Here is a 22,787-nt window from a genome sequence, read left to right on the forward strand (position 1 = left end):
ACCGAAGACGAACAGACGCGCGCGGCTCCCAGCCCACCTGGAGAGGAAACTCGCGTACAAGCGCTTATTACGCCGTTTATGGGCGCGCACCCGCTGCCCCCGGGTCAAGCGTGACCTCAACGCAGTGGCGGAGGAGTTGACTGCTGAGATGGCGGAGTATCGTGGGGCCACCTGGGAGGCGAGAGTCGACCAGGCTGGTGAACACGAGACCTCACTCTTTCATCTCAGCAGGCAGCTCACCCGAGCCAAAGCACCCGCCTGCCCACTCCTAAATGGGGCGGGCAGGCGGTGCTATGCACCTAAGGACAGGGCGGAGATCCATGCGGAGCACTTGGAAGAGCAATTCTCTCCTCACCCCGCATCCGCCGCCGTCGCCGAACACCACGAGATCGTAGAGGCGTGGGTAGAGGACTTCCTCGGGCGTCCGACACCGCCACCCCAGGGTTTGGAGTTTATCTCCCCCACGGAGACGCGGAAGGTCGCCTTGCGCCTACCGAAGCGCAAGGCGCCAGGCCCCGACGGTGTGCCGAATATGGCGCTGGCAATGCTGCCAAGAGGAGCCATAGTCACCATGACTAGGCTCTTCAACGGTATACTTCGCACGGGCTACTTCCCTAACATCTGGAAGTTGGGGAAGGTGATAGTTCTCCCGAAGCCGGGGAAAGACCGTCGTCTCCCGGCCAGCTACCGTCCCATCACGCTATTACCCACCATAGCGAAGCTGTTCGAGAGGCTGGCGTTGAAGCGACTGCGGCCGTCACTTATTTTAAGGGACGAGCAGTTCGGCTTCCGCGCCGGTCACTCGACAACGCTTCAGCTGACACGGGTGATCCACCATCTTACAAGCGAGACCAATTACGGACGACACACGGTCGGCGTCTTTCTCGATATCGAGAAGGCGTTCGACCGCGTATGGCATCCTGGGCTCGTCTTTAAGCTGTTGGAGTCGCCCGTGCCGGCTTTGCTGGTGCGGCTAATAGCGTCGTTCTTAGATGGGCGGCAGTTCATAGTAGCGGTTGAGAACGTCACCTCAGACCCCCGCCCAATACGTGCGGGCGTGCCGCAAGGCAGCTGCCTCTCGCCACTACTCTACGCACTCTACACGAACGACATTCCCACCCTCGAAGGTCACCTCGAGGAATGGGAACGGGACGTGGAACTCGCGTTGTTCGCGGACGACAGCGCGTACTTCGCGTCCTCTCGTGATCCTGTGCTAGCAACACGCAGGATGCAGCGCTTGCTGGACCTGCTCCCAGAGTGGCTGGACAAGTGGCGCATGGCCGTCAACGTCGGTAAAACGGTCGCGACACTTTTCAGCCGCAGGCGTACTATGCCGCCGCCGCTACGTTTCCGTGATCGGGAAGTAGCTTGGCAGCCCACAGTTAGGTACTTGGGATGTCACATTGATCGCTCGTTGCACATGAAGCCTCAGGTGGACCACGTGATCCGACAGGCCCGTGCTGCACGAGCGATGCTCCGACCAGTGCTGGCATCTCATCTGCCGATCCGTACAAAACTAAGGGTGTACAAGTTGTACGTCCGATCACGCCTAACTTACGCGGCACCAGCATGGTATGCCCTGGTGTCAGAGTCCAACCGCAGGCGTCTCCGTGCCGTGCAGAGCCTGGCCCTACGAACGATCGCGGGGGCGGGACGTTACGTTCGGAACGACGTGCTGGAGCGCGACCTCAAGGTTCCGACCATAGACGGGTTTGTGGCCGGGTTGGCGCGTCGTATGTACGCACGCGCCGACAACGGTCCACATGCCCATCTCAGAGGCTTCGCGCCCCTCCACGCTCGACCCCCCGACGGTCGCCCGCTCCCTCGTGAACTCGAGGGGCAGGTGTCCTCCGACCATCTGGAGGACTGAAAATCTGCACACGCAGCCTAGCACAGGTCACGTTAGGACCGATTGCTGCACCGCTGCCACACGGCAGCTCACAACACCGGTGGGCAGTGTACCCACTGAGGAGATTGCCCGGGTAAGGAGGGATCCCTCGAGGCCCGTATTCCCTGCGCCATGCGGCGAAGTCACGCCGCGGCATAGGACGACCATCTTGCTTGCTTGCTTAAGCATGGTCTCAGCAGAGAAGAATACGAAGAAGACTCCTGAAGAAGAAGAAGACTCCCGAAGAAGAAGAAGACTCCTGAAGAAGAAGAAGACTCCTGGAGAAGAAGACTCCTGGGGAAGAAGAAGGAAAATCTGAAGACGGAAGCGTTCCTGTTTAAGAAGAGGAAGTAGGGGTCAGGTCGGGATAGGGAAGAGGCTTTGGCTGGCCTACACTCTTGTTTCTATTGCACGTCAATTATTGTTTCTATTGCACGTCACCCCTTTCCCGCACCTACCCTCTCTACGGCACGGGACAGGCGCAACTCCCCGACGCGACGACTACCACTACGAGCGGGCTTCCGGCGCCGGACGGAAGAAGGCCGTCCGTACAACATCACGCCCGCACCCCAATACAGTCGCAGGTTAGGTGGCGGCGTGGCATACCACCACACCGCCGAACACAGCGCCCCGCGACAACAATTAGCATCTGACAGCTTTAAGGGATGTGGATTCTTGAAATAAGATGATTTGTAAATCGATTAAAATCGATCCTCAAGAAAAACTACGATTTAGAGTAAAACGTCGCCATCTTTCGAAAAAAGGTAGTTCTGAAAGCTTTTGTATCATTGCCACCGAAAAAATCTACATTCGAGTTTCTGGTAAGATTTATTCCTTAGTATTAATAAAGTATTAAAAACTTATAATTTTATAGTAGAACAGGGAATATCAAGTTTTCTGCTACTCATAAGGGCATATAACTACCTGACAGCTATGGGCATCGAACTATTCCTCCAATAGTGACGTGTCATCACGTCTAACAGTATCGATTTAAAAATAGTTTCCAAAAATCGATTCATCGTATAATCGATTGGCGATCTGGTATCGCCATCCCTAATTTGAGTTTCAGATGTCTTAAGCTTGATGAATAACAATTTTAGTGTTACCAAGGTACTATGCTAATTAAATACCTTTTACTTGTTAAATTAATGTGTTGGGACGCGTATAAGGGGGCGTTCAGTGAAAGCGCCCTTCTGACTAGTTATTTAATTTTTTTAAGTACCGAAAAACAATATAAGTTCTTAGATATAAGAGCATGCCTACAGAGGCATCGTACATCTTTTACACATAATTAAAGACAGCTACAAAACTAAGCCATTTCCAGGTGTTATTCAGAAACTTACATTTTTAAACTATCAACGCTCAGTCACAATCCTATCTTTCAACAATTAAGACTTAAGTAAAGTCGTGAAAAAACCTAAGGAATTTCCGCAAAATATTCCGATTTCATACTTTTTCACTTTTCCATATTTTATTTAGTTTGAAAACCGCAGCGGTTGGACCAAATAGGTCGGCGAGTGGCGCCATCTGCGTCGTCTAACTTTATGCCGCTTATATATTTTATGGCGCGTTCGGGAATTCATTATAAAAATCCAAATGAACGCCTGTTTGTGTGCCAGGATCGCTGGCTTGAGAACTCTTTGATTTTTATTCCTCGGTTTATAGGACACTTAAATCTGGGGTAGGTAAACCCAATGCGTACAGAAATTCGAATCAGGAATCCAAAGGAACAGTAAAAAGGTATATATGGATTCTATGTGGTTTGTAGGATGAATAACATTGTCTCTGTATACTCGACTAGAATAGGACTACGGTATTCCCCTGCCTGTCGTAAGAGGCGACTAAAAGGGACTTCCGGGGTTGCCAACGGCAAGAGTGGGAGCTCAAACCGTCCAGCAAGCGACCCCGGGAAGGACAGCGGTTTTGTGTGGTCGCATATCGTTGTAAGGATGAATTACATGATTATGGAGTTTTTGAAGATTTAACCCACAATAGTTCAATTAAAGTAAGTAACAAATTCTTCTTCTTCAGCCCTTTGTCACCCACTGCTGGATGTAGGCCTTCTCACTCGACTTCCATAAGTCCCGATCTCGCGCTGTCCTCATCCAGCGTCTTCCCACCACTCGTATGATGTCATCGGTCCATCTGGCTGATTGTCTGCCGACGTTTCTGTGGCCCGTCCGTGGTCTCCATTCTGTGACCTTGAGAGTCCATCTTTCCACCGGTAGACGGCTTAGGTGCCCTGCCCATCTCCACGTTAGTGTAGCAATGCTATCCCCTATGTCTACCACCTTTGTCTTCTTTCGTATGGTGACATTGGGTATTCTGTCTTTGGGTGAGATTCCAAGCATTGCACGTTCCATGGCTCTTTGAGAAATTCGCATCTTTTCCACTATCTCTTTAGTTACGGTCCATATTTCAGATGCATAAGTCATGGTGGGCAAAACACATTGGAGTTTGGAGTTGGATTGGAGTAACAAATTACTTATAAAAAAATAATACAAACACTTAGTTGCCTATACACATGTGACCTCAAAAGAGAAAAACAAGTATTTAATACTTTGATTAATATAATCATTAACATATAAAATAAATACAAATTACAGACTATCGGGACAACCCTTGTCCTTTTACATATTGTTATATGTCTTTTTCATTAGTTTTCTCCCTTTATTTTAACCAAAGATTTAAACAATTATTTTACTGAACATAAATTAGGTACGCCAATTTTAATTGATTTTGGAATTCCACCCTGGATTTCTCGGGGATCTAGTTTTTATTATATCAATTTAATTTAGTAAAAGTTGGCATTCCTAAATGGGCAAGGGAGTATTTTCTACAGTAATATAATGCCTATCTGTTATTACGTTGTAAAATTCATTATCTTCGCAATAATTTGCCTATAAACATTTTACTCTCATACTTGCCACCTGTCGTCAGCACAATTTCTATTAAGTAAATTGAGTTTTCCTTTTAATTATCTTATTAGAATTAGGTAGTACTTACATCAGAAATATTTATTTTAATGGATCTATCTTTATTTCAGGAATAGATTAGTAAAATTACCCACTCCTAACAAGAAAATGTATCCAGTTTTGAAATTGAAATAGTTGCGTAAAAAAGTTTTGCCACGTCTCCGTGCTAAAATTTCCCTAAAATATTTGAAATACTAATTTATTTAGTATGTAAATTACGCTGTATTAGTTATTTATTCGTAAGTTTTCTCTAAAAATGTTTTTATTTGCCAAGAATTCAAAAAAAGAACTTACTACTAAGCCGCTTGTGGCTTCATTCAATTTCAAGGCGGCGAAGTATCTTTACTAATCTATGATTTCAGGCTAAGACTTTTAAAACAAGATTTTACAATAGTCTGCAAGACCCCTAATAAATTAAACTTAAAAATTATCCTATATTTAAATTTATTCGTATTAAGGTTTCTATTATAGACAGAGTTTCACGAAATACACCCCTTCAATGGAAGGGTTCATTAGAAATCAGACCACTGGCCTATAACTATAATAGTTTAATAATGATTAATATAAATTTATGAATTATAATTTGAAAATATTCCATTTCCGTCTAAGATGTGTGAAATCTCTGCCAAAATCAGCTAAACCGTTTCCAATTTTCAATTCTATTAACATACACATAGACATAAAATTATAAATTGTCTATTCATCGCTCAATTAATTATCTGTGCAACCTTCAGGCGTCCATATTTTCGCAAATGATTTTCCACAAACAGCCACCTGTTCAATTCCCGCGCTATTATCCAAAATCACAAGCAGTTAGTTGATTGAATCGCGTTTAATCAAAGTTTGCTCGCAGCTGTGCGCCTGACAGCTCGCTGATGGCCGTTCCCGCGCTCTGGACGCCACAGATTAGGTATCGCAAAACCTAGATATTACTGCTGTGGATGGGAGGCTTTTTGCACCAAAAAAAATGATTAAAAATGATTAATTTTGAATTTAGTGGTGTAAATCGAATGAGGGTCGGTTGACTGAAAAATAAAATAGTTTCGGAATGCCAATTTTTGAAAATCAGTACTTCATTCATTTTACTATTTAGTTAGCTTAAGTGTAAGCAAAAAACAAAATAATATATAAATCGGTTGTACATGGGAAAATGCTGGAATATTATTTCAAAATGCTATTTCTCGGAAATTAGTACTTTTGTGAAAAATTCGGATGATATTAAATTATTTTTTGGCTGGTAGAACAATAATGATTCAACTGCTATTGACAGACGCACGTAGGTTGGCGGGAAAATATTCTTGGAATCATTTTGAAAATTGTCTAATTTTCCGCTAGTATTTTTTTTGATGTGAAACATCTATAGCCGCACGTAAAAAAGATTTCTGGCGTGGCGACGATTACCTTTAACTACATAGACAAATGTTCTATAAGGGACAGAGCTATTAGAACAATGTGATAAAAAAAGACAACTAGTGTTTGACCTTGCGTTTCAAGTGTACGCAAACGTAAATATTGACCATGGAATATAGTGACCAATGATTACTTCAGTCAAAACGGGACATCGATTTTTTTATGTCAAATACTTTTTACTTGAAAAAATATAGTTAGAAATAATAAAAAACACGCTTTTATGATAAAATTAACTAAAAAGTAGAAAATAATTTTCAATCTAGGAATCATTTAAGGAAAAGTAAATAGTATAATTGTGCAAAAAATGTGGGGCGCTTTATGAAAACTGATAAATGGAGCACCCCATGTTTTTTTCACAATTATAATATTTACTGTTACTTAATTGACAATGGCAACGGTTCATTTCGGAGACAACGGCACGAAGCATCGAAAAAAGGGACTGTCCCGTTAAAAACGGGACGTATGGACGTATATTTCTCATTGATACTCATGCTTGTCAAAGACAATGAAATAATGGAACAGAAGGTAAAAAATGTCCAGAACTGTCGATAATAGTTTTAGTACATCGTTTACGTAGAAATGTTATAGTACAGTTTAACTAAATAAATTATTATTATATAAATATATAATTTGATGAAAGAATGTATCTATACAGATGTATCGACTGGTTTAAAATATACGATTTAAAAATTGTTTATATTTATTATCGTATATTAGTAAAGATTACTCACTCCTAACAAGAAAATGTACCCAGTTTTGAGAATTGAAATAGTTGCGTAAAAAAGTTTTGCCACGTCTCCGTGCTAAAATGTCCCTAAAATATTTGAAATAATTATTTATCTATTATAAGTAAATTACGCAGTATTAGTTATTTATTTGTAAATTTTCTCTAAAAATGTTTTTATTTGTCAAGAATTCAAAAAAAATTTACTAATAAGCCGTTTGTGGCTTCATTCAATTTCAAGGCGGCGAAGTATCTTTACTAATTTATGTTTATTATTTTCAGTTTTATTTTACACACGACCATTAATTGCAAAGTTGTGTACATTTTATAAATGTACTAGCTGACCCAGCAAACATTGTGTTGCCATATAAATAAAAAATGTGTAAAATAAATAAAAATGTTAAGGATGAACAACCCTTATCACTTAAGAGATATGAAAAATAGATAGATAGTAGCCAATTCTCAGACTTACTGAATATGCATATAAATTTTGATGAAAATCAGTAAGAGCGTTTCGCAGGAGTACAGTAACTAACATCGTGACATGCGAATTTTATATAATCTTACCGTGGTCTTTTTGAGGATTAATTTCTGGCTATACAAAGATTGTTTATTAAATTATGTTTAGGTTAATTCATTCAATTAAAGAAATTTTAAAATACCGTATACTATCCTATATAAATTTTATGGTAATATTTTTTATTATTTACCACAGATATCGAAGAAAATTTAGAGATTAGGATACAGAATTTCCCATATATCGATTTTATTTTATTAAAATAAACTATAAAAAGTTATATTTTGACTAAAACACACTAATATAAAAATTAAGCAGTGGGATCTTAAACTATAACATACACGTATGAACATCGTGAGCTTCAATAAAATGTCACTTCTGTTCTGTTGATCTATGCTCCATCATCGCTATCTCTGCTCCATTTGTCAGGTTCGAAAAGCGCCCCACACTTTTTCCACAATTATACTATTTACTGTTCCTTAATTGATTCCTAGATTGAAGATTATTTTTTGCTTTTTAGTTGATTTTAACATAAAAGCGTGTTTTTTAGTTTTTTAAACTATATTTATTTTATTATTTTTAGTATTTGTTGTTATAGCGACCACCATCATGCATCGTTTGTAAAAAAATCAAGTGTCTATCTATTACGGTTTAAGAGATAAAGCCCTGTGACTCAAGAACAGACAGCGGAGGGTTTCGTTTTATCCTTTGAGTACGGAATCCTAAAAATCATTCTACAAGATGGCATTATAGATATGTTTCAGTACATTTGAGTTATAGGGAAATAATATTATTATTTTCCAAAGCTAAAAATCAATCTAGTAACTTTGCCTGAACGCTCCATAAGGCGCTTTCTCTCGCCTCGAAAATCGTTAATCCTGAGGATATTGATAAGGACAATGGTACAAAATTATTAAAATCGTGTATTTTCATCGGTCCTCAATAAATCTACAAAGTTTGAACGAAATCTGGCCGTTTAAAGTGGGTCAAAATCGCGCCCAAAGAAGTCGGTTACAAACATACAAACAAACATACAGGTGAAGCTAATAAAAAGCGTGTAAAAAGAGGTGTGTTTCAAACAGTTAAACAAACGTTTATTCTAAGAAAACTTAGTTAGTCACCTATCAAACAAAAATAACTTAATCAAAATTGACTCATAATTATGAGCTACAATGCCACAAACACAAATATGCACTATACATACTTACACTATTACGCCTTTTGCGTCGGGAAAATAAAGTGCCAAGATGCCCTAAAATGCCCTCATAATCAAACAAAGACGTTACCATCTCCAGCGGGTCTAGGCCACCAGTCTACCAGATCACCTGTGTTGCCTAACGCCAACAATGCCATCTGCAGACGGCACTTGTGCCACTCTTTGGACAGTACCCTTACCAGGAGTTTTTACGTTTCGACAAATATGACTGTTTTGGTATTTGTTTACGTATGGGCCAATACGATTTCCTAGTTCTGACACAATCCGCTAGGGGCGCTGATTGGAATTCGTATGGGCAAATACGTAAACAAATACCAAAACAGTCATATTTGTCGAAACGTAAAAACTCCTGGTAAGGGTACAGATGCCACCGTAGCTGAAGGTTGCGTATCATCTCAGCACATGTTGAGGTCCTACTACCTACTAGGCAGATATGCTATTTGTAACATTTGATGATTTAGCGGCTTCTTGTAGACTAGATACAGCGATCAAATCCTGCACACACACACACATACACACACACGCACACACACTCACTTAAGCTCCTGTCGCAGCTACTACTGACTCAATGCAGCAACTGAACGCAAATAAATAATAGTTTAAAAAAACTAAAAACATACACTTTTTATAGAAAATCCAACTAAAAAATAGAAAATATTTTTTTTAAAATTTGAATTAAGAATAGTGTAAATAAGATAAAAATATTTTTTATTGTAAAAAAAGTGTGGGGTGCATGGTGTCAATAGTTATAAATATTTTATTGATAGATATTGAGTAGAAGGATTATCATTTTGATAATATCTTAAAAAGCACCCCACGCTTTTTTACAATAAAAAATATTTTTATCTTATTTACACTATTCTTAATTCAAATTTAAAAAAAATATATTTTCTATTTTTTAGTTGGATTTTCTATAAAAATTAAAAAGTGTATTTTTTTAGTTTTTTTAAACTTTTATTTATTTTTCATTTTTTGGTCGAATTTTTTATAAAAGCGTATTTTTTAGTTTTTTTAAACTATTATTTATTTTTCATTTTTTAGTGATTATTTTAGCGATTATTTTAACGATTATTACGTAGCGTATTATCAAGTTTATCTTTCGAATCAGCATCAGCACCTTTGCTTAGCAGTGCAAAAAATCGCTGATCCTGATTATCCTAGTAAGGATAACGGGTCAGAATGTTTAAAATATTGAATTGTCATCGGTCCTTAATAAGTATGCCAAATTTCGAGTTAATCCGACGTTATGAAGGGGGTTAAAATCATGTTCAAAGATTCCGTTACATACTAACATACAAACATACTAACATACCAACATACATACGTCTCAAGCTAATAAAAGCGTATTAATAAAAAACGCTATGTAGCATTATTACCGGCGTTAAAACGCGCGATTTCAATACCGCGACCGAATAGTCGCCAAAACGTAATTCAATATCGAACGTGTTAGTACAAACTTTATTTTAATTTCCTTAAAAACAACTTAAAATGTAAATAAACACCACTCATTCCAACAAGAAAAGAGTTGAACATCAAACAACTAAACAAATCTTTAATCATAGCTAGGAACACTCTATTTAGTCACCTTTTAAACAATAAGATAATAAAAATTGAGCTACTCGTTACACCTTTTGCATCGAGGATTGCCCTAAAATGCCCTCATATCAAACAAAGACACTACCATCTCCAGCGGGTCTAGGCCACCAGTCTACCAGATCACCTGTGTTGCCTAACGCCAACAATGCCATCTGCAGACGGCACCTGTGCCACTCTTTGGACAGGTGCCACCGTATCTATAGGCTTCGTATCATCTCATCACGTGTTATGAGCGTGATAAGTAAAGATAACCAGATAATTTGAACTAATAGGAAACTAAATGTAATAGCAGTGACAGCCCAGTGGTTAAGAATTCGTCCTCTTGATCGAGGGATCCAAGGTTCAAATTCCAGGCAAGCGCCAAATTTTTTCAAAATTATGTGCGTATTAGAAATTAATTATCATTATAACACTAATTATCATATTAACACTTAAACAGTGAAGGAAAACATCGTGAGGAAACCTGCATACCAAAAAACAATGTGAGCCGTCACGGGACGTCTGGCAGATGTGAAACATCGACATTATTTTGTAAAAGTAATAAGCAGAAAAGAACATATTGTGATAGGAACTAAATATGTCATAATGATAAAATAAAATATTACGATTTTTTTCCAGATAACGATGACTATTTATTGAATTCGATTGCGCATGGCGACGCGTCGCCACACCGTACACACTACTGCATATAGACTGTATATATATACCATCGTATAGCGTGGCGACACGTCGCCACGGCATGCGTCGCCACGCCAGAAATCGGTTTTACGTGCGGCTATAGATGTTTCACATCAAAAAAAGCTTTCATTAATGTAAAATGTTTCAAAATGTGAAGTCTGCCAATACGCACTTGGCCAGCGCGGTGGACTATGGCCTAATCCTTCTCATTCTGAGAGGAAACCCGTGGCCAGCAGTGGGACATTAATGGGTTGATGATGATGATGAGTAATAGAACCCTTTGTGGTGCAATTTATAACAGCAGTATTAAACGCTGCTATATGTGACGACCCGCGTTGCTTAGCGGTCATTATGCTAGTCAGACGAGCAAAGGGTTTCGGGTTCGATCCCCGGCCAGACAGATATCTGAATGACGAACAAATATTGTTATGGGTCTATGTATTTGTGTGTGTTCATGGCACCCACACAAGGAATTCTAGTGTAGGGCGGTGAGTGTAGAAAAGTATAAGAAAGCGAAAGGTGCGCTAAGAGAGATATACTTATCTGAAGCCATAGATTAGTAAAGATACTTCGCCGCCTTGAAATTGAATGAAGCCACAAACGGCTTATTAGTAAGTAATTTTTTTGAATTCTTGACAAATAAAAACATTTTTAGAGAAAATTTACGAATAAATAACTAATACTGCTTTATTTACATAATAAATAAATAATTATTTCTGTTCGAACTCGGAGAGAGGTGAGGGGGTTGAGGGGTTGTTACTAACCACACTTGTAATAAAAACACACTTGTATGTTCCACTGAATATATTTTATTAAATTTACAAGCGGCCTCTTATAGTATCTACGAAAGGTTCTCAACAGCGTGATTCAACGGCTATTTTAGCAGCGCCATCTAGTTGAATATTACGGAACTATCACATACAAATTATTTGAATATAGAACACAAATTTGAATATTGAACATACCGCCCACCAAGGGCAAGATGGACCTTGCCCTTTAATAACAAATTAACAATATTACAACAATTACGACCGCCCACCATAGAGAATCTAGGAAATACAAAGGTTAAATATTTACATAAAACTTTCTTAAATGAGTACCTTTAAAGCACTTGCACATACATAAACATTGTCCAGCAAAATTAGAATGTAGAATCTAATTTACTTATTATATTGTTACACATACAAAAAATATTAGTTTACTTTTCTATTGGTAAGAAACATAATTTCGACACAGGTCGTTTCAAAATTCCAGTTTTAGTTTTTAAAGATACAACTCTAACAACCTTGTCTTCTCCTGGATGAGTGGCAGTTATTAGACCATAAAGCCATCGGCATGGGGGCAAATGATCCTCCTTTATGACTACTACATCGCCCAGGGAAGGTTGTGATTGGCGATCAGTCCATTTATACCGATGTAAAAATTTAGTTAAGTATTCCTGCGACCACTGTCGCCAAAATGTTTGTAACATTCGTTGGGTATGTTGCCATCTCCTCAGACTGCTCACATTTGACTTTTCAAAATCATAATCAGGTGCTGCCACTGGTGGTTCACCTATTAAAAAGTGCCCTGGTGTTAATACCGTAAAATCATCTGGTTGGTCATTGAGAGCTAACATTGGCCGAGAATTGAGGCAGGCCTCTATTTGGGCTAGTACCGTGGCCATTTCTTCGTATGTCAGCGTCGAATTACCGACGACTCTCTTTAAATGGTATTTTACAGATTTCACACCAGCCTCCCACAAACCTCCAAAGTTGGGCGAATGAGGCGGTATGAAATGCCATTCGCAATGATTAATCGCCAGTGCTTCAGCTACCTCCTGATGCATACGCCTGTACTCATCAGAAGAACGTTTTTGTAACTCGGTTGCTGCCCCAACAAAATTGGTTCCATTGTCGCTCCATAACTGAGAGCAATTTCCTCGTCTGGCTACAAACCTCTTGAAAGCCTGCAAGAAGCCTTCCGTCGTTAGATCAGTCACAACTTCAAGATGTATGGCCCTAGTAGCCATACAAATAAATAAGCAGATATATCCCTTATGGGATTTATGACCTCTGCCCTTGGTCGTGCGGATTTGAATAGGCCCTGCGTAATCTACACCACTATGACTAAATGGACGAGTTGGGGTAACACGAGCAGCCGGCATTTGCCCCATCAACGGATTTCTAGTGACTGCTGAGTTTTTGACACAGGTTACGCATTGTCTGTTATGTGACTTTATTAATTGTTTTCCGCCCAATATCCAATACTTGCTTAGAATATATGCCAAAGTCAATTGTAGTCCACCATGAAGTGTTTGTTTGTGGGCATCAGAAATGATTAGTTCCGTCAGATGAGACTGCCTTGGTATTATTATTGGATGCTTCTTATTTATATTCAACCTTGAGTGTGACAGTCGACCTCCCACTCTTAATACACCATCGTTATCAAGAAATGGATTCAGTGTCTTAAGTTTGCTGCCTTTAGGTAAGTTTTTATTTTCTTTTACTAATTTAATTTCATCATTAAAGTTGTTCGATTGACATTCTTTAATCCAGATTGTTAATGTATCTCTTAATTCCTTCGCTGTAAGATAGTTTATAGTTATTTTAGGTCCTCTTGTTTTGTTGCAATTGACTATGAACCGCCTGCAATATGCCATGACTCGTACAGTTTTCGTTAACGAAGAATATTTATCCCATGTAGATTCTTCTAGCGTAGCACAGTGTGTTTTAAGTGCTTCCATTTCAGTCTGAACCTCTTTTGGTCTGAGATAGATGATAGGCTCACGAGATATAAAGTCTGGACCGTGAAACCATAACTGATTGTTCACCAGTTCCAAAGGGTGTAAACCTCGAGATGCTCCATCTGCAGGATTCTGTTTGGAAGATACGTGGCACCAGGTGGTTGGTTCCAAGTTATTGAGAATTTCTGACACTCGATTCGCCACAAAGACATTCCATTTGCTTGGATGGTCATTTAGCCAAGCTAGTACCACGGTCGAATCGGTCCATGCATGAATGTTGTGCTTCTCCACATTCATCACCTGTGCAACTTCCAACAACAATCTGGTAAGTAACACGGCACCGCATAGCTCTAACCTTGGAATGGAAACTACTTTTACAGGTGCAACTTTAGTCTTGGCCGTGACCAAGGTATCAGTCACCTTTCCTGCTGAGTCAAGTACACGGAGGTATACTGCCGCTGCGTATGCCACCTTAGATGCATCGCAGAAACCGTGAATCTCACGACAAATCTCGTTCACGTTCGTGCCATGCCATCTAGGTATACGTAATTTATTAAAGTTGGTCTGCTCTTCGCGGTAAGTCAACCATTCATTTAAGATATTGTCTGGTACCTTATCATCCCAATCAAGTGCCGCTAGCCAGAGCTTTTGAATTATGATTTTTGCTATTATTATGCTTGGTCCTACCCAACCTAGTGGGTCATAGAGACGAGATATATCTGATATAATTCTTCTTTTCGTTACAGGTTTTTTCAGCTCAGGCAGATTAACAACATAGCGAAAGGAGTCTTCACTTCGGTCCCAGGTAAGTCCCATTATTTTTGTAATATCATCTTCTTGTATTTTCAGGTTCCCAGTATTGTCCCCTTTTGTTTCTATACTTTTCATTACTTTTAACAGCTCATCGCTGTTACTGCGCCATTTTTGTAGTTCGAAACCTGCTTTGCTTAGTAGTTCGTTCATTTCCTTGTATACTGTTTTTCCTTCCTCGACGCTATTAACACCGGTCATTAAATCATCTACGTAGAAATGTTTGAGTATATTTTCAGCTGCTGAAGGATAATTTACACCGTGATCATGTGCTACTTGCTGAAGAGCCTTTACTGCCAAATAAGGCGCTGACGCCGTACCAAAGGTGACTCTGGTAAGTCGGTAACTTTTTATTTCTTCCTTATCATTTTCTCTCCAGAGTATGCGTTGACAATCAGCATCCCGCTGGTTGACCTTTATTTGCCGATACATTTTAGCTATGTCGGCTGACATACAAATGGGTGAAATCCTCCATTGCATCACAATGCACCTTAGTTCTGGTTGCAACTTGGGTCCAACCAGCAACTGATCGTTTAATGATAAATTATTTTTCCCTTTGCATGATGCATCGTAGACGATCCTTACTTTGGTAGTCTGTCTGTCATTTTTGACCACCGCGTGATGAGGCAAATAAATTGATTTATCATTATCAATCTCATCCTTAGGTACCACTTCCATGTGATCTAAGTGTAAGTACTCTTCAATTACTTCCTGATATGTTGCTTTCATTGTTTTGTTCTTGTTAAGACGATTTTCTAAAAGTTTCAGTCTTTTTTCAGCTATTTCCCGTGAAGCCGTTACTTCAGGAGTACCATTTCTGAATGGAAGACGTACGATTTACCTGCCATCCTCATCCCTTTGAGTTGTTTCCTTGAAATATTGTTCACATCGTTTTTCATTATCTGTGAACATGGTTTCCTTAGGTTGCCGTTGGTCTGACTCAAGTTCCCAGAATCTTTTGAGCATGTCATTGCTTTCCGTGCAACAGTGCATAACTTGGATCTGCGAAATAGGATCATTTGATGGATTCACCATACCTGAGAGAATCCAACCGAAACTAGTAGCCTGTGCTATTAAATTACCAAACGGACCTTTCTTCATGCCTTCTTGTAGTATTTGACTGTATGTTTCTGCACCTAAAAGAAGGTCAATGTGATTTGGAACATCAAATTGTGGATCAGCTAAAACTAGTTCCTTTAATTCTGGCCAATCCAATTTTTCAACTTTTCTCGTAGGAAGAAGAGAAGTTATGTTTTTGAGGACATATGCCTTCACCGGAATCCTGACATCAGAATTAATCAAAGATTTGATTTCGATGGTAATCATCGCCTTGGAAATAATTTGCTTATCTCCACCAAGACCAGTTATTTTTCCTTTAATAAGAGTTTTATTTAAACCCAAATACTGTGCCGTAGACTCAGTGACAAAGGATGACTGCGACCCCTGGTCTAAGAGTGCGCGAACCTTGTATCCTACTCCGTTCCTGGAAGTAGCCTCCACTAGTGCTGTGGCGAGCAACACCTGTTGCTGAACTGTATCCTTTGCAAAACAAGATACTAATGGTGTTGGATTGGTTTCCCCATTAGCATTTCCTGAAGAAGAGGCAACATACCCGTTATTTTCATTGTTATTGTTGGTAACCATAGGACTCCTTCCCTTGGGATGCAGGAGCGAATGATGATTTCGTTTGCAAATGTAACACTTTACCTGAGACCGACAGTCTTTAGCCGAATGACTACCACCCATACAATTAAAACATATATTATTGTCAAAGACAAACTTACGCCTGGCATCTACACACTTTCTTTGGAACTCTTTACAAAAGCTCAGTTTGTGATCATTTGTACAATATGGACAAACAACATTTTTTACATGTAAAGATTTAATTTTGACAAGTTGGCTAACTGCAGGAGTTGGTTTGGTATTTAGAAATTCTAAAGCTCTAAACCTAGTCAATAAGAAATTCTTAAATTGATCATAAGTAGGCAATTCTTCACATAAACTAGCGATATTAAATTCCCACTGTCGACGAGTTTCTGGGTCTAACTTTAAAGTAAGAATATGTATGATTAAAATGTCCCAGCTCCTAATATCTATCCCTAAATTACTCAAGGTAGCTAAGCAATCATCAGTTGTATCGACAATAGACTTTAAACCGGTTGCGGACTCATTAATAAGATTCTTTTGACTTAACAATCGTTTTATTGCATGATTAGAAACAAATCGTTTGTTATCATAGCGTTTTGTAAGTAATTCCCAACATCGCTCAAAGTTTTCTTCTTGTATGGGAATGTGTCTAAGAATTTGTTCTGCTTCACCCACTAAACAGCCCTTTAAATAATGCAATTTTTGAATGTTATCTATAGTACTGTTGTTTATAATTAACGATTTAAATAGTTCCTTAAACGAACACCATTCCGAATAACTTCCGGAGAACGATGGAATATTTATTTTGGGTAATTTAGCTATTGAGATTGGGGGAGCTGTATGAGATGGTGTACTATATTTTACTTGGAATTTTGATAACTGGCATTGCAGTTCACATTTGTAGTCTAAATAAATTTCCTCTACCTTGTCATACATCTCGCCAGTGACGTATATAGACTTTTTTAATACATCGGGTGGATAATTCTTAGCTAACTCCTCGTGTCCTAACATAAACCTTGACCACAACTGTTCTAAACCCTCTAACCTTCCATTTACGTATTCTAGTGTAATTCTTTCCTTAGGAGACTTTTTATAATTCAATTTACTTTTGTAAACACGTGCCGCTAAATCATTTTGTAAATTTATAATTGACTCCATTATGAACCAATAACCATAAATTAATAAGTATTAAACTTAATAATAATTAATAAGTAATAAGCATAAGTCAATAAAAACTACTTTCAGACAAAATTGCAAATTCAGAATGTTCAAATTTTACAAGTGTTTGACGTATTTATATTGCTCAGAAATCGGGCATAGATTTATATAATTTATATTAAATTTGTAATGTTCTATGTTCTAATATTAATTCAAAAAGTTTTTTAATATCACCAAAGAGTTTTTTATAATGTAAATTACTCACTATTTTCTTCGGTTTTACTTAACCTCATGTGATTTGATTCACACGACCTCGGGCTCCGCTGCCCGTTGTGTAGCCTCGGGCTCCGCTGCCCGTAGTGTAGCCTCGGGCTCCGCTGCCCGTAGTGTAGCCTCGGGCTCCGCTGCCCGTAGTGTAGCCTCGGGCTCTGCTGCCCGTAGTGTAGCCTCGGGCTCCGCTGCCCGTAGTGTAGCCTCGGGTTCCGCTGCCCGTAGTGTAGCCTCGGGCTCCGCTGCCCGTAGTGTAGCCTCGGGCTCCGCTGCCCGTTGTGTAGCCTCGGGCTCCGCTGCCCGTAGTGTAGCCTCGGGCTCTACTGCCCGCCGAAGTTCAATTTCCTCGGGCTCCGCTGCCCGTCGAAGGTTGAACTGCCTCGGGCTCCGCTGCCCGTGGTCGTTGCAGTGCTCCGACAGCAACGCTCCCTGCTGCACCTCACCGCTGGCTCCGCCTGACAGTCACCTCCTCAGGAGACCGTCCGAATTGACAACCATCCACACTTGGTCGTCTGACTTGCGTTTGCGACAACAATCCGCTGCCCGCAAGTCCGTTGCTTCACAAAAAACCCTCCAGTCCAATCTTATAGAATAAGATGTATCCGGCTCGAAGGACCATGTTCGAACTCGGAGAGAGGTGAGGGGGTTGAGGGGTTGTTACTAACCACACTTGTAATAAAAACACACTTGTATGTTCCACTGAATATATTTTATTAAATTTACAAGCGGCCTCTTATAGTATCTACGAAAGGTTCTCAACAGCGTGATTCAACGGCTATTTTAGCAGCGCCATCTAGTTGAATATTACGGAACTATCACATACAAATTATTTGAATATAGAACACAAATTTGAATATTGAACAATTTCAAATATTTTAGGGACATTTTAGCACGGAGACGTGGCAAAACTTTTTTACGCAACTATTTCAATTCTCAAAACTGGGTACATTTTCTTGTTAGGAGTGAGTAATCTTTACTAATCTATGTCTGAAGCTATCACTTAGTCCTCTTAGGTAGCATCGCATCTGTGGCGATCTCAAAAACGATTCTAATTTTACCTAGATTTGATTACAAATAGCCATGGGTAGGAATAACCACTTACCATCAGGTGGACTGCATGCTCGTCTGCTACTCTTATATAAAAAAAAATACGTGTGGCACACTGAGACTGCCGCGGTAAAGCTATTGCATAGCATTTTTTGTGCTATGAAAACGCTCAGAAGGAATTCCAGAAATACAATATATTCTTCCATAATCATCAACATTTACATTAATACATCTTTATCCACTATTTTATCATATCTCCATTATATAAGACATTGCAAATATCAGCTGACATTTCATAACTCCAAGCAAGACTGAACATTCTAAAATATAAAATAGAAAAGTATTTAATAAGTGACATAAAGTATTAACAACCAGCAATATAAATGGATCAATGCGATGTGCCTGTGACATTTGGCCGAATGTTACAGGTACATCGCATTTTTCATTAATAAATGCACTTTGTTTATTCATATTTAAAACACTTTGTACACAAATTATTTGTACCATAAATCATAATGGCGTTTTGATTTTGTGCTGTCAAGTCTGTCAGTTGTAATTGTACGTTTAAAAATAACAAACACTCTTTTACGTTATTTTATCAATCCAGAATTCAACATAGCTTATGTTGATAAAACATATTATTTGGATAATATGGTAATATAATTTTGAATTTTATAATGGGAATATAAAATATACTTCACGCAATTTTAAGATTTCTGCACGGATTATAAAAAAATGTGTATTACTGCCATCTGTGCTCAAGTTGACGAATAAAGGTTATCAAATAAAATAATAAGGAATGTAAAATAATACTTTATTCAATTATATTCATATTTTTCTATTGACAGTCAACAACTCGGTTGCCTGGAGACTTGATATCCAACAGTCCTCCACCGCTATTTTCACTTACACCACCAGGGGCGCCGGCAGCATTTGGTCAAGGTGACGGCGCACCAGTATGCCATTTTCAGTTCTGACTTCATAATGGAGTCTACCTAATCTTCGGATGACGACTCCGAACTCCCATTTAACTCTTGGGTTGGTGTAACTGCGGACTTGTACCTTATCACCTTGTCCGAACTCCTGCGTTGGCGGTGCATTGTAATGTAATCTGGATAGTGGGGCGGATTTCTTAAATAAGGCATGCATATAGGTTCTTACCTCTCTGCCGAACATTAACTGATAAGGTGATAACTCTTTTGTATTAGGTGTACGTCTCAAGCGTGCCTTGACAGTTAACAGTTTATCAAATAAACTTGCTCTTGCTGATATAAAAGAACATTCAGGTATTAGCCGATTATTATCTTTTTGTACATTCAAAAATTTAAATTTTAGCTTTGTATATATTTCTTCAAATTCGTACCTGTATTTTATTTCCTCTTCTAAATTTTCTTCTTCTGTAAGCCATTCAATTTTTTCTTGAATCGCGTAGAATTTGTTCAAATTTTCTTGTAAAGAATTCAGTCGTATATTTATTTCTTCAATGTCAATTTTTTCTATTCCCGAAATGTAATTTTCGGTTCGTTTCATTAACCCACGTAATGTGGCTCGTATTTCCTTATTGTTTTTTAGTTCATTCGACATCTCGTCGCCAATATCAAATAATATAATAAGGAATGTAAAATAATACTTTATTTAATTATATCCATATTTTTCTATTGACAGTCAACAACTCGGTAGCCTGGAGACTTGATAGTTGGATATCAAGTCTCCAGGCAACCGAGTTGTTGAAAGGTGTTACTTATTTTCGTTACGGAATTTCTCGATTCGGTCGCCGCGCTCAAAGCCCGCGATAAAAGCTATGCAATAGCTTAAAAAATGATTACAGATGTCCATGGACAGTAGTAGCCACTTACATTATATGGACTGCATTCACGTTTACTATTTCGATCTTATAAAAAGTATACTTACATGGACTGCATGCGTGGTTACTACATCGACTTATAGTAATACTAGCTGACCCGGCAAACGTTATGTTACCATATAAATAAAAAAATGTTAACAACCCTTATCACTTAGGGGTATGAAAAATGGATAGCCGATTCTCAGACCTACTGAATATGCATATAAAATTTGGTGAAAATCGGTAAAGCCGTATCGGAGAAGTACGTTTACTAACATTGTGACACGAGAATTTTATATATAAAATAGTCATAGAAATATAAATTTAAATTATAGCCCCTACCTTGTGTATAGCTGACGGTAAATAAAACAATTGCAGCCCCTATGTGACAAAGCTATCAGAATACAGATTGGAGACGAGGTCCTCTGCATGCGGGCCCCGTGTTTTATCTATTGACGTACTCTGATTTTTATATCTATTGAATACGTATTTCATTTATCAATCCATATATTTTCTATCACATTGAAATACCAAATAAGTATACCTACAGTTAACCTGATGGTAAGTGGTCGATGCCTTCCATAAACATATTTAACTATTTAACCAACTCCATATTGAACAGAGATTCCACTTATGGCCGAAGCGTTTCCTCTTACTCTTGAGGACTAAGATGAACGCCTTATTTTGTTAACGAGGGGGAAACCTTCAATAGGTACCCGGTGCCGTGGGTTCCGTGGGACTCTAACCGCATTAAAACTCCCCGGTGGCCGTCCTCGGCGCTGCGTAGATGACTCCGGGATCTCCAGCGGAACGCAACCGGAGTCCTCTTAGCGCGGTGCCCGGTCGGGCTCCGCCCAGGTGACGATCATAAACACCATTCGACGGAAACACAAGAACTGCTTGAGGTACTAGAAGTGGAAAACCTCTTCAAAATAAATATAAAAGAACAGCAATAATAATACTTTTAAAATTCGGCTTTTCACGCTGGACGTCCGAGATTCGAATCTCAAAAACATCTCAATTTTTTCGAATTATGCGCATTAGAAATTAATTCTTACTTGCATTAACAGTCAAAGAAAACTTAGTTAAGAAACCCACATGTCTCAGAAGTCTGGAAAAATAGTTCTCAAAGGTGCGTAAGGACTACCAATTGCCATGCATCCTACTCTGCCGGTGCGGTGGACTGCGGCCTAAGTGCTCACACTAAAGCCCAGCAGTGTGAGAGCAATGGGTACCTATCTTTCTACCAGCAGCCGGTCATCGATATAACTCGTGTAGCAGATAAAGTGCCCCAAACAAGAAACGCTACCTATATCTCGGCGATGCGGGCGTTGGTACCGTCAGCAAAACTATTTTTTAGATTTGTAACAAATTAGGGTTCAGTCGTTTCATTTACAAGAATTGTATATCTGAAATCCTTTTTATATTTTATGTTTCTTGCACTGTCAAAGTTGTAGTAATGTCCAGGCTCGGTTTTTGTGATGTTTTCCAGCAGGTAAGTAATTTATTTTTTACTTTTTTTTCAAACGTAATCTTTTTCAGGCTGCGTCTCCGGAGAGAACATTAAAAGTTTGGAAAATCCAAAAGTGCACGACTCATAATGCTCATTTAATTATGAAATATATATAAAAAAAAAACTTAAGTCGTTCAAAATTAATTGCCGAAAAAACAGCTGTAGTAGGAAGAAGGCACTGCACAAGCGCCCCTGGTGGAATAAATGTACATAATATCTATAGATATACAGTCTTGTAGTTTTCGTTTTTTATTAATTGCAATTAAACGACACTGAATTAATTAATCATTCGCATTCAGTGACCTACAATCGTCGATTAGAATTTTTAAAAAAAAATTAACTCAAATGATGGATTTATTCACAAGTTACAGTGTTTTCAGGTTTCACACATGACGGACAGGAAATTTTTTTGACCTATTTTGGTGTTTTTTTCCAATTCTATTGCAGTAAATCAATTTTTAAATAGTATGGAATTAATCTCCATTAAATTATCTCGACAATAGTATGCAAAATATCTTGATTCCGTGAACTATCAAGGCTATAATAATAAAAATAGCCGCCAAAATGAAGCGAAAAAAATTTTTCGATCGTAAAGCACTCTCTGATGCTTCGCATCATGAGTCGTGCAAAAAGGTGTATTGTCATCGGTTCTTTATATTTGTCCAAAGTTTTAAATTAAACTGGCCGTTCAAAGTGGGTAAAAATTGAGTTCAAAAATTCCGTTACATACATACAGGTCAAGCTAATAAAAGCAAGGTAAAAACCTATCT

General features: G+C 39.0%; 2 protein-coding genes across 2 annotated transcripts in view; both read right to left on the bottom strand.

Annotated features, from left to right (window-relative positions):
* nvy (CBFA2/RUNX1 partner transcriptional co-repressor nervy) overlaps nucleotides 1-22,787 on the bottom strand; it is a 96,397-nt gene that overhangs the window by 60,047 nt on the left and 13,563 nt on the right. The window lies entirely within an intron of this gene.
* On the bottom strand, nucleotides 12,203-15,268 carry LOC140756704 (uncharacterized). Its single transcript, XM_073092258.1, has one exon. The coding sequence runs from the start codon at nucleotides 15,266-15,268 to the stop codon at nucleotides 12,203-12,205; it is 3,066 nt and encodes a 1,021-aa protein (XP_072948359.1).

This window comes from Epargyreus clarus, unplaced genomic scaffold (assembly GCF_041222505.1).
Source record: "Epargyreus clarus isolate Ecla_fem2 unplaced genomic scaffold, WU_Ecla_fem_2.2 ptg000035l, whole genome shotgun sequence".
NCBI classification, from domain to species: domain Eukaryota; kingdom Metazoa; phylum Arthropoda; class Insecta; order Lepidoptera; family Hesperiidae; genus Epargyreus; species Epargyreus clarus.